Source organism: Sus scrofa, chromosome 6 (assembly GCF_054392235.1).
Source record: "Sus scrofa isolate SSC_HxYL_T2T_F1_AM1 chromosome 6, Sscrofa_HxYL_maternal_Yorkshire_Landrace_v2.0, whole genome shotgun sequence".
Taxonomy (NCBI): domain Eukaryota; kingdom Metazoa; phylum Chordata; class Mammalia; order Artiodactyla; family Suidae; genus Sus; species Sus scrofa.
Genome location: NC_139388.1, coordinates 74,632,373 through 74,644,883, shown reverse-complemented (window position 1 = coordinate 74,644,883; position 12,511 = coordinate 74,632,373). Strand labels below are relative to the sequence as shown.

General features: G+C 46.1%; 1 protein-coding gene across 1 annotated transcript in view; it reads left to right on the top strand.

Moving 5' to 3' along the window:
- CLSTN1 (calsyntenin 1) overlaps positions 1-12,511 on the top strand; it is a 77,598-nt gene that overhangs the window by 49,604 nt on the left and 15,483 nt on the right. The window contains exons 3-9 of the mRNA XM_021095293.2: positions 206-235; positions 1,439-1,634; positions 3,366-3,574; positions 7,486-7,635; positions 7,740-7,925; positions 10,870-11,118; positions 11,555-11,676. Of these exons, the coding sequence (XP_020950952.2) occupies positions 206-235; positions 1,439-1,634; positions 3,366-3,574; positions 7,486-7,635; positions 7,740-7,925; positions 10,870-11,118; positions 11,555-11,676 (1,142 nt within the window). The remainder of the gene's footprint in view (positions 1-205; positions 236-1,438; positions 1,635-3,365; positions 3,575-7,485; positions 7,636-7,739; positions 7,926-10,869; positions 11,119-11,554; positions 11,677-12,511) is intronic.

Genomic DNA, 12,511 nt, shown 5'->3' with positions numbered 1-12,511 from the left:
GTAAGTTGGATTCAGAGAGACACTTTGTTATCGGAAGATCCAGTGTTGCTATAGCAGTTCTAGCAACCGGCTACTGAGTTTATTGTGAAATTATGTCAAGCTTTTGTATGTAATATGTGCATCTCTGACTTTTTTTTATTTTCTTATTGTTTTGGCTTCATTCTTTCCTGAATTACTGACATGGGTTTATCTTTTCTCCCTTTAGAGAGTTTTGAGGTGACAGTCACCAAAGAAGGTGATAAAGGGTTCTTTCTATCCCTCTTACAAACATTAACCCACTAACTTTGTTTATAAAATTGGGAATCAGCCCTTAAACAGAAGAAACTGTCATGCTCTTTTTACCCCTATTTATTCTCCTACTTTGTTTCTATTTTTTAGTATATGGATGGAAATTGTATGTAACCAAACCCTTGGTTAGAAATATCTGGAAATCAGACATCCATTTGAACTGTATGGATAATCCCGTTCCTTTCCATAAAATTGAATTTGAGAGATTGACTTCGTAACCGTTTTCTACTAGTTGTCATTTTGGAAGAATTCAGTTTCATTTTTATGTGAAATATATTCTGTGAAGCTTTATAGGCACATCACAATATTCGTATGTCTTCTCCCATGGGAAAGAATGGAAACCTAGATTTTAACTCCCGATTAAACTTGTAAAACCAACTCGGATGTCCTTATGTTCCCAGGCAGGCTTCTTTTTCAGGTCTGATAGGGTTAAAGGCTGACACAAAGGCAAGTCTAGCAAACCCCTCCCCGAGTGGAAACTACATCTTAATCGTAGATGATAGCTGTTGAAATGGATGCCTGAAAAGTTGGTATTTCTACCTTTTGCTCATTCAGTAGTTTGTTTTGATTCCCTAATTTTAGCCAGGCTCATTGCACAGGAAGACTTGTTTCTTCGATCTTTTTTTTCTTTTTTTCTTTCTTTTTTTTTTTTTTTTTTTTTGGACAGACTCTGCAATTATGGTGCTGAACCTGTATCTCACACCTCTTCCTCTCTCAACACTTAACTGTGCCTTGTAGCCTCCTCAGTGGTCCAAATCAAAGTAGCTGCCCAGCCCTCCCAGGAAGCTGGGCAGTCTCTCTGTGTTATCAGGCCTTGGCTGTTTGCTAATAAAACTACTTGACCCTGGAGCTCTCCTAAGTACTCCTGTGAAATGCCTGTCTATGTTTTCTCTTTCTCTCTTTTGTATTCCTGCATGAATGGATGCAAAGTTAAAACAAGTTGCTTGGAAAGCCAGAGCGTGCTTCTTTTTTACTAAAGCCCCAGAACTTACCCCCCACCCCATCAAAGCACAGTGCCCTTGCTTTGTCCACAGACCCTCTAAACCCCTGGCTGCCAAATTGTTGTCATTTATTTTCTTTGGGGGAGGATGGGAGCGTGTCCCAGGTTTATGTGGCAGAACCTCTAACCCACACTACTTTGACTCCCCAGGTGAGATTTGTGGATTTAAAATTCACGGGCAGAATGTCCCCTTTGACGCAGTGGTCGTGGATAAGTCCACTGGCGAGGGAATCATTCGCTCCAAAGAGAAACTGGACTGTGAGCTTCAGAAAGACTACACGTTCACCATCCAGGCCTACGACTGCGGGAAGGGACCAGATGGGGCCAACGTGAAAAAGTCTCATAAGTAAGTGAGCTGGACAGAGAACCTGTGCTAAGGACATAGTGGGGGCTGCCGCTGTCCCCACGACTTCCTGTTTCTGAAACGTGAGGCAGAGGATAGGTCCCGATCGTCCCCAGGGAGATCGTAAGCTCCCTGAGGTCAAGAGTCACGACTGTGTGCTCGCGTGTGGCTCCCAGCAAGGGTCTGGTGAGTATTAGGTGTTGAAGAAATGAATGAAGGAGTCATTTTGTCCCACCAGATACTTGAGAACCAAGAGCCTTACACTGAAAATTCGAAAAGCTTCCTTTTTCCAGAGGATGATCTTTCGTCGTTAGGTTTATCTTTCCTTCTGTAAATGTTAAGGATGTGAAATGCTTTTGAGCCGATGGAAGAAAGCCGTGGGGCTTCAGCCCGCCACCCGGCTGTGTTCACAGGCTGCCCTCCAGTTGAGGGCTACTGGGGGAGAAAACTGAACCAGGCGGAGATAAAGCACGCGAGTCCTTTCTCCGCCACTCACTAGCCCTTCCACGTGGGGCAAATTTAAATTTGTTGGGTACTCATTTTCTGCTTAGTGCATGGGCCAAGGAGAGAGGGTGCACGGGTGAGGTGAGGTCCTGCAGCCGTCGTCGTTCTGAGGGTCAGGATGAACGGGGAGCGTTGGGTGTGGGGGTCTTGGTGAACCGCAGCGGGGGGGGCCGGTGCGCAGCAGGGAATCCTGCCTCACCTGCTCCCTACACGGTGATGTTACTTTTTTCCTTGAAAAAGACCTCCTATCAATCAGGGGCCTTGTCTGATTCAGAAACACACCCTGATCGTTAGCACTTGAGTCTGAGGGTTTCCTTTTTGTCAGCTGGTCTGTCGATGCCCTAGTTTTCTGGGGCCCAGGCCGGGGAGATGGGACAAGGCTCCCAGGAAGGGCAAGTCCAGGCCCTTCCCTTATTCATTGCCTCACCCCTGGGTGGCCTTCCCGCACCGGCACCGGGTTATTCATGGTCTCGAGACCTTAGAAGCAGGATGGAACTTGTTTTACTGCTCCTCGTTTCCTGTCTTCTATTTCTGCTTCCTGAATTTTTTCTGGATTTTGCAAGAAAATATTTTTAACTTTTTGATTGGAGAGCAAACATGTTGGATAGAGTTTATCTCCCTGCTGCAGGCCCTTTTCCACACTGTCAAGAAAATCCCAAGTGTCCCATTTCATGTCACTGCCTCTTTTTTTTTTTGGCCACGTGGTGCCCGTGGCATGCAGAAGCTCCCAGGCCAGGGATGGAACCCACACCACAGCAGTGACAATGCCAGATTTCTAACCCCCTGAGCCACCAGGGGACTCCTATGTAATTGCCTTTGACCTGCTGCCTTACTCGCTGGGATTTGGAAGAAATAAACCCACATTTCTGTTTTAACTTTCTGCTGTTTCCACTCCAAATTAAAAACAGTGGGATTTCCCACTGTGGGGCAAGGGGTTGAGAATCCGACTGTAGCTGCTCAGGTCACTACAGAGTAGCAGATTCAGTCCTCAGCCTGGCACACTGGATTCAAAGGATCCGACGTTGCCACAGCTGTGCCTCAGATTCACGCCCTCACCTGGGAACTTCCATGTACCATGGGTGCAAGCATTCAAGAAGAATCACAGTAAAGTAAAAGAAAACGAGGTAGCAGCAAAAGGACATTTAAGAACAGGGGAGAATTTTATCCTAAGGGTGAAAAAAAAAAAACAAGGAAGCAGAAGGCACCGCTTTTTCCCCCTCCTCCTTCCAGAGCAACCGTCCACATTCAGGTGAACGACGTGAATGAATACGCCCCCGTGTTCAAGGAGAAATCCTACAAAGCCACGGTCGTGGAGGGGAAGCAGTACGACAGCATCCTGCGGGTCGAGGCGGTGGACGCGGACTGCTCCCCGCAGTTCAGCCAGATTTGCAGCTACGACATCGTCACGCCGGACGTGCCCTTCACCATCGACAAAGACGGTGAGCACCCTGGAGGGAGCCCTTTCCTCACCACGGGTGGGGAGGGGTGGGGCGGGGAGCTCCCTCTCTGCCCCTGAGCTTCAGCCCAAACTCTGTGCTTCCGTGAACCTCACCGTCCGTCCGTTCAGGCCGCTCTAATGAAACAGCATAAACGGGGGGCTACACCCCCACACACCGACTGACACCTCCCAGGTTGGGAGGCTGAGAAGTCCAAGATCAAGGCGCTGGATTCATTGTCACTGAGGACCTGCTGCTTACTTAGATCTGGCGTCCTCTCACCTGGCACGCACCTGGCAGAGAGTCAGAGCTCGAGTCTCTTCCTCCTGTAAGGACTCTAATCCCATGCGGAGCACACCGCCCTCCTGACCTCCTCCACACCCCCCAGCTTCCAAGGCCCCACCTCCTGGTACCATCAAGATTTAGGACTGCAACCTAATATGGTGGCGGGGAGGGGGGGGGCAATTTAAAAAAAATTTTTATTTTTATTTTATATTGGAGTTAGTCGATTTACAATATTGTGTCAGTTTCTGTGTATAGCAAAGTGATTCAGATATGTGCATAATTGTATCTCCATTCTTTTTCAGATTCTTTGCCCTTATAGGTTATTGCAGAATATTGAGTAGACGTCCCCGTGCTATGCAGGAGGTCTCTGCTGATTTTTGCATTTTATATATGGTAGTGTGGATATGTTAATCCCCCCCACCCAACTTCTCCCCTTGGGCAACTAGAAGTTTCTTTTCAAAGTCGGTTTCTGTTTTGTAAATAAGTTCATTTGTATCTGTTTTTTGGATTCTACTACTTATAAGTGATATCCCTTGATATTTGTCTTTCTCCGTCTGACTTGACTTCACTTAGTATCATAATCTCTAGGTCCATCCGTATTGCTGCAAATGGCATCACTGCATTCTTTTTTATGGCTGAGTCATATATATGCACCTCATCTTCTTTATCTCTTACTCTGTTGATGGACATTGAGGTGGCTTCCATGTCTTGGCTGTTGTGAACAGTGCTGCAGTGACCATTGGATGCATGTCTCTTTTTGAATCATGGTTTTCTCTAGATATATGCCTGGGAGCAGAATTGCCAAATCACATGGTAGTTCCATTTTTAGTTTTTTAAGGAACCTCCATACTATTCTCCATAGTGGTTGTACCAATTTATACTCCCATCAGCAGTGCAGGAGGGTTCCCTTTTCTCCATAACCTCTCCAGAATTTCTTGTTTAGAGATGTTTTGATGACCATTCTGACTGGTGTGCGATGATACCTCATTGTAGTTTCGATTTGCCTTTCTCTAATAATTAGTGACACTGAGCATCTTTTCATGTGCTTTTTGGCCAACTCTGTCTTCTTTGGAGAAATGTCTATTTAGATCTTTGGCCCATTTTTTGATTGGGTTGTTTGTTTTCTTGATATGGAGTTGTATGAGATGTCTTTGTATTTTGGAGATTAACGTCTTGTCGATTGCTTCATTTGCAAGTATTTTCTCTCATTCTGTAGGTTGTTGTTTTGGTTTGTTTATGGTTTCCTTTGCTGTGTGAAAGCTTTTAAGTTTAATTAGGTCCCATTTGTTTATTTTTATTTTCATTACTCTAGGAGGTGGAACCAAAAAGATATTGCTGTGAGTTATATTAAAGAGTGTTCTGCCTATGTTTTCCTCTAAGAGTTTTATAATATCTGGTCCTACATTGAAGTCTTTAATTCATTTTGAGTTTATTTTTGTGTATAATGTTAGAGAGTGTTCTGATTTCATTCTTTGGCATGTAGCTGTCCAGGTTTCCCAGCACCACTTATTGAAGAGTCTAGCTTTTCTCCATTGTATATTCTCACCTCCTTTGTCATAGATTAATTGACCATAGCGCATGAGTTTATTTCTGGTCTTTCTATCTTGTTCTATCCTGTATTTCTCTCTCTCTCTCTGTGTGTGTGTGTGTGTGTGTGTGTGTGTGTGTGTGTGTGTGTGTGCGCGCCAGTATCATACTACTTTGATTTCTGTAGCTTTGTAGTGTGGTCTGAAGTCAGGGAGCCTGATTCCTCCAGCTCCATTTTTCTTTCTCAGGATGGCTTTGGCTATTCAGGGTCTTTTGTGTGTCTATACAGATTAAAAATTTTTCTTTTAGGTCTCTGAAAAATTACTGGGTAATACAGTCATCTTGCCAATATTCATTCTTCCAATCCAAAAACATGGTTTCATCTTGAATTTCATCTTTGATTCTTTTCATCAGCATCTTAGAGTTTTCAGAGTGTAGATCCTTTGCCTCCTTTGGTAGTTTTATTCCTAGGTATTTTATTCTTTTGTTGTTGTTGTTGTTGAGCTGCTGCAGTGACAAGGCCAGATCCTTAACCTGCTGCATGACAGGGGAACTCCTTCTTCTTTTTTTTTTTTTTAATGGCTGCACCCGCAGTATATGGAAGTTCCCTGTCTAGGGGTCAAATCCAAGCCACAGTTGTTACTTATGCCACAGCTGTGGCAATGCCAGATCCTTCACCCACTGAGGGGGGCCAGGGATCTAGCAACCTCATAGTTACTAGTTGGACTCATTTCCACTGCACCACAACGGGAACTCCTGTAGTCGGATTCTTAACCCACTGTGCCATGGTGGTAACTCCAGCTCCTTATTCTTCTTGATATGGTGGTAAGTGGGATTGTTTCTTTAATGTTTCTTTCTAATCTTTCATTGTTAGTGTATAGAAACGCAAGAGGTTTCTGTGTATCAGTTTTGTATCCTGCAACTTTACTGAATTCATTGATGAGCTCTAGTGGCTTACTGGTAGCATCTTTAGGATTTTCTAGGTATAGTATCATGTCATCTGCAAACAGTGGCAGTTTTTACTTCTTTTCCAATTTAGATTCCTTTTATTTCCTTTTCCTCTCTGATTGCCATTGGTAGAACTTCCAAAGCTATGTTGAATCAAAGTGGTGAGAATGGGCATCCTTAGAGGAAATGCTTTTAGCTTTTCGCCATTGAGTATGATGTTAGTATGATGGTCTTTATTATGTTGAGGTAGGTTCCCTCTCTGCCCATTTTCTGGAGGGTTTTTATCATAAAATGGATGTCTAAAAGCCTCTTTTCTGGCACCAAAATCTTGTGTTCTCCTGTCAGGCTGTCCTCTTTTTTTCCTTTCCCACCCAAATCTAATAAAGATCCTGCACCTCTGGTGTTTTTATTCTTTTTTAAATGTTCCCACCTTTCAACCAGTGTGCATCTGAATAAGACTGCCTTTTAGTCAGTCTCGCTTTCTGTTCTCCCTGAGATTTGAGTCTTCTGCTTCATCTTGAAGATGCTATCGCCAACCCCCCTCCTTAGTCACCGAGCAAAATTAACTTATTCTGGAGCTCAACTTCTTTATTAGATCATGGCTTCTTGATGATGCCGTTGTGTCTCCATTGTTAGCTCATTGTGCAGTCCAGAATGTTCAAGGAAATTATAGACATTGTAAATGCTTTGCAGACAGCTGCACTCAGGTTCGAAAAGCAGGCTTCTGTTCTCCTGGGTGAGGGTAGGAAATCTTTCTCTAACAAAGTAAGTTTAAAACCATAAGAATAAATGGAGGTTGACTTGTGTAGACTCATTCTTCTCCTTAAAGGTGGATTCAGGGTGTGTTCAAGTTCAGGAAAGCTAGGCCAAGTGTTAATTATCTTGAGCATTAGGGTGTTTCTATGTTAGTATTTCCAGGGCTGAAAGCATGTGCATTCCATGTGTCAGCATAGGACGACAGATGTTAGAGACAGCAAGCGTTTGAAAATAACCTGAAAAAATATATATATGTGTATATAACAGAGTCACTTTGCTATACACCTGAAGCGAATACAGTATTCTAAATTAACTATATTTCAGTTTCTTTAAAAAAACGTCAGGAGGAGAAAAGTGGCATGGGTTGGGCGGCTCACTGTTGTTTTTCCCCCGGAAAGGCTACATAAAAAACACGGAGAAGCTGACTTACGGGAAGGAACGCCAGTACAAGCTGACTGTCACCGCCTATGACTGCGGGAAGAAACGGGCCACAGAAGATGTTCTGGTGAAGATCAGCATCAAGCCCACCTGCGCCCCCGGGTGGCAAGGTGAGCCCCCCTCTCCCGCTCTCACACCCGCCCTCACAGCTGGCTCCCCAAGACCCCTGACGGGCGTGTCCTCCTCTCCCCCCTTCGGTCCGTGGGCCCCGCAGGATGGAACAACAGGGTCGAGTACGAGCCTGGCACCGGCGCTTTGGCCCTCTTCCCAAACGTCCACCTGGAGACGTGTGACGCATCGGTGGCCTCGGTACAGGTGGCCGTGGAGCTGGAGACCAGCCACATAGGGAAGGGCTGTGACCGAGACACCTACTCCGAGAAGTCCCTTCACCGGCTCTGTGGTAAGGAGGGACCCTCCACGCCAGAAGTCCGTTTAAAAAGTCCTGTTGTGTATGTGTGCGTTTTAGGAACCACTGATTTGAGGCCAGTTCTTTTTCTGACGTATGTTGAGAGTCCTCGAAATAGGGGTTATGTAAGCCGAGTGAGTTTTAAGTGAAATGAGATGTTTATTTAAGGGCTGATTTTTTTTTTTTTTTTTTTTTTTTTTTTTGCTTTTTAGGGCCACACCTGCGGCATATGGAGGTTCCCAGGCAGGGGTCGATTCGGAGCTGTAGCCGCCGGCCTACACCACAGCCATAGCAACGCAGGATCCGAGCCACATCTGCAACAAACACCACAGCCCACAGCAACACTGGATCTTTAACCCACTGAGCAAGGCCAGGGATCGAACCTGTGACCTCATGGGATACTAGTTAGGTTTGTTACCACAGAGCCACGATGGGAACTCCTAAGGACTGAATTAAAAAACAGCAACAACCCATCAGTAATGCACTAGCTTTTGTCAGAGGTGAAGTGGACAATCAAAACTAAGGAAGCCACTTCTCACTTATAGTCTCACAGACTTTATGTCCCCGAGACCAGGGGAGGAGGTGGCACAGCTGAGAGACAGAAGATGGCGGAGCTGCCCCAGGGCCAGCTCTCCGTCTCACCTCCGTTCAGATGTGTGTCTGGTTTATCTCAATGAGGTAAAGGTGAGGTATAGGGGCCCTCGCAGGGAAAATGCCGAGGAAGGGTGTTTTACTCGCCAGTGGTAAAAAGTGGGAACGGAAATGGCCTTTTCAGGATTGGGAGGGTCTTTCGTGTTTCAAGAGCTTCTCAGCAACAGCTTTGCAGGGAGTGTTTTCTGATGGTCATCTGTCTTTTCCGTAGCCTGACAAAAACAATTGGATCCAGACAAAGGGTATTCTTAATAACCTCATTGGCAGTTGTTACCTGGTAACTAAGCGAAAGGGAAAAAGTATATTCTCTGCTGGCTCATCCTGATGGCGCATATGCTTTGGTATTTTATGACTCTGAGTCCAAATACTCACAATCTTGTACCTAAATAGATGGAAGTTAAGAGAGCCAGAATATTTCCGATTTTAAATTCTATAAGTGTAGGGCATAAAACTTATTTTCTTGTAATGCCATTATTTTTTATGGTAGCAAATGAACAGGTTCTCAGCAGAACCGTTTAAAGGTGGAAGGGAAAGAACTCCATGTTTGAGCGCTTACTGTATGCTGGGGACCTCCACATATGTTATTTCATTTAACCATCCCATTAGGTCTGCAAAGGCGATAGCGTTGCCCTTGTTTTTTTGGAGGAATTAATTGAGGTGGAGGGAGGCCGAGTTGCTTGCCCCAGGTCACATGTTTAGGAAGCAGCCAAGCTTGGATTTGGACCAAGATCCTAGGATACTTGAAAGATCAGGCTGTTCCAGCCAAGACGGGCTGCCCCCGGGAATGGAGAAGTTGGGAGAGGTTGCAGAATCTTCTGGGGATAAATTTAAAAGAAGGTCGAGCCTGGCAATGTGCAACAACAGTTGTGAAAGTGTTTTATGTTCTTTGGCTTAGCATTCCATTTCTAGGAGTTTATCCTAAGGGAATAATCACGGAGGCACGGAGGCACGGAGGTCATCAAGGCAAGGTTTAATCCTGAGAAAAATTAGGGATGAGTCAGTGTGCACAGGACAAAATCAGTGAATAAATTACAGCATAAATTCTATGCAGTGAAATGCTGTGCAGACATTTTAAATCATGCTATGAAGAGTTTGAATGGGAATATATGAATATAAGTACATAGCAGGACTCTTTTTTTTTTTTTTTTCTTCTGTTACAGCCACATCTGCTGCATATGGGAGTTCTTGGACCAGGGGTCAAATTGGAGCTGCAGCTGCTGCTGCCTATGCCACAGGCACTGAGCAAGTTGAACCTGCATCCCTACAGACACTGTGACAGGTTCTTAACCTGCTGAGCCAAGGCAGGACTTCTGTGGACTCTTTTTATAATAGATATTTTCGTACATATTTTATAATATATATTCCTATGTATTAAACATTTTACAACATGTATATATTTGTAAAGACAGGACCTGAAGTATTTATACTCAGATGTTAATAGTGGGTGTATTTGGATGGGATCACAAGTAATGCTTCTTTTTTTTTTAACTTTTTTTTTTTTTTTTTTTTTGTTTTTTAGGGCCACACTCACGGCCTATGGAGGTTCCTAGGCTAGGGGTCCAATTGGAGCTATAGCTGCAGGCCTACACCACAGCCACAGCAACGCAGGATCCAAGCCATATCTGCGACCTATACCACAGCTCACGGCAACACTGGATCCTTAACCCGCTGAGTGAGGCCAGGGTTTGAAGCTGCATCCTCATGGATACTCAGATTCGTTTCCACTGCACCACAATGGGAACTACTCTTTTTCTTTATTTTATTTTATTTTTTGTCTTTTTAGGGCTCCTGTGGCATATGGAGGTCCCCAGGCTAGGGGTCGAATTGGAGCTGTAGCCGCTGGCCTACGCCACAGCACCAGCAATGTGGGATCAGAGCCACGTCTCTGACCTACACCACAGCTCACGGCAATGCCACATCCTTAACCCACTGAGCGAGGCCAGGGATCGAACCCATGTCCTCATGGATGCTAGTTGGTCGGGTTCATTAACCACTGAGCCACGACGGGAACTCCACTCTTCCCTTTTTTAATTGAAGTGTAGTTGGTATACAACATAGTGATTCACAGTTTTTAAAGGTTATATCCCCTTTTCTTCTTCCTTCCTTTTAGAATAATCCATGTTATTGATGAATCTTTTAAAAAACAAAACCCCTGCTTTTTGAAGACAAGTGAGCGAGAACTAGCAAATGGTTAGGCTATGGATGGCACCTTAGCACAGGTTCGAAATGCTCATACTGGGTTACCTTCGTCACGTGATGCCTACAAAATGTGGCTGTGTTGTTTCAGGTGCCTCGTCTGGCACCGCGGAGCTGCTGCCCTCGCCCAGCGGCTCCTTGAACTGGACTGTCGGCCTCCCCACCGACAACGGCCACGACAGCGACCAGGTCTTCGAGTTCAATGGCACCCAAGCCGTGAGGATCCCAGATGGCGTGGTTTCCGTCGATCCCAAGGAGCCGTTCACGATTTCCGTGTGGATGAGACATGGGCCGTTTGGCCGGAAGAAGGAGACGGTTCTTTGCAGCTCAGACAAAACAGGTAGGTGAGCTTCGCCGGGCCGGGCGTCCGCTGCAGTGGTTCCTGGAGGCCAGCGCCTCGTCCTTCCCGCAGAGGCTCCCGTGGGCCGTCGGTGACCAAGGTACAGCATGGGATTTGGGCGTTTGTAGGTTTGACTCCGTGGATCGGGCCCCACTTCTTAGAAAAACCCACATCTGTTCGTTTCTACACCCTGCCTCAGCCCGCCCCGGGGAGTTCACTTAGGCTGGTAAAACTGTCTTCAAAGTCCGTTAAAGAAACAGCTCTCAGCAGTTCTCTGGTGGCCCAGCGGGTTTAAGACCCAGCGCTGTCCTTCCTGTGGCACGGGTTCGACCCCGGGCCCCCCCGACGTCCCCAAGCCACGGCAAAGAAAGAAACAGCCTTTATGTCTCCTCGAGGGCTTTGGCTGGCAGTTTAGCAGTAGAACTTCTCTTTGCAGACATGAACCGGCACCATTACTCCCTCTACATCCACGGCTGCCGGCTTATTTTCCTCCTGCGTCAGGATCCCTCCGAGGAGAAGAAATACAAACCTGCGGAATTCCACTGGAAGCTGCACCAGGTGAGTGAGTGGAAGACGCACTGATGATGGATTTTTCGGAGAGCTTAACGAGGCACTGCAACCTTGCACAGGGCCCGCTGTTTATGGGGAGGGTGTGTTTAAGAGTGTAGGATTTCAGATGTTCCCGTCGTGGCGCAGCAGAAATGAGTCCGACTAGGAACCATGAGGTGGCAGGTTCCATCCCCGGCCTCGCTCCGTGGGTTAAGGATCTGGCGTTGCCGTGAGCTGTGGTGTAGGTTGCAGACGCGGCTCGGATCCCGCGTTGCTGTGGCTGTGGTGTAGGCTGGTGGGTACAGCTCCAGTTCGACCCCTAGCCTGGGAACCTCCATATGCCACGGTGCGGCCCTAGAAAAGGCAAAAATAAATAAATAAATAAAATTGCAAGGCACCGCCATTCGTGACGTCTTGCCAACATCACATGAACTCCTCGCTTGTGGACGTGCACAGTTTCGACATCAGATCCCATCACGCTCCCTGTGATGTTGTCCTGTCTTTGCAGAGCCGATTTCCTAAGGTCCCCATGCTGTGGGTGTGGCCAAAAGGAAGGAAACTTTTGGCCTGAGCTTAATTTATTTGTCTCTCGGAGTTGGTAGATAAGAGCCGTGGCGATATAGTGTAGACATGGCTGCAGTCGGTCAAATACAACGTTGTCTGAAGCAGTTACAGGGTCGAGACGCAAGAGCACCCACGAGAAGGGAGATGAGACCACCACCATCCGTGGCAAAGATGAGGTGACTGTTCTTAGCTGACATTTGTATTTACATCCATTGGTTCTTTTTTTTTTTTCTTTTTTTTGCTATTTCTTGGGCCGCTCCCGCGGCATATGGAGGTTCCC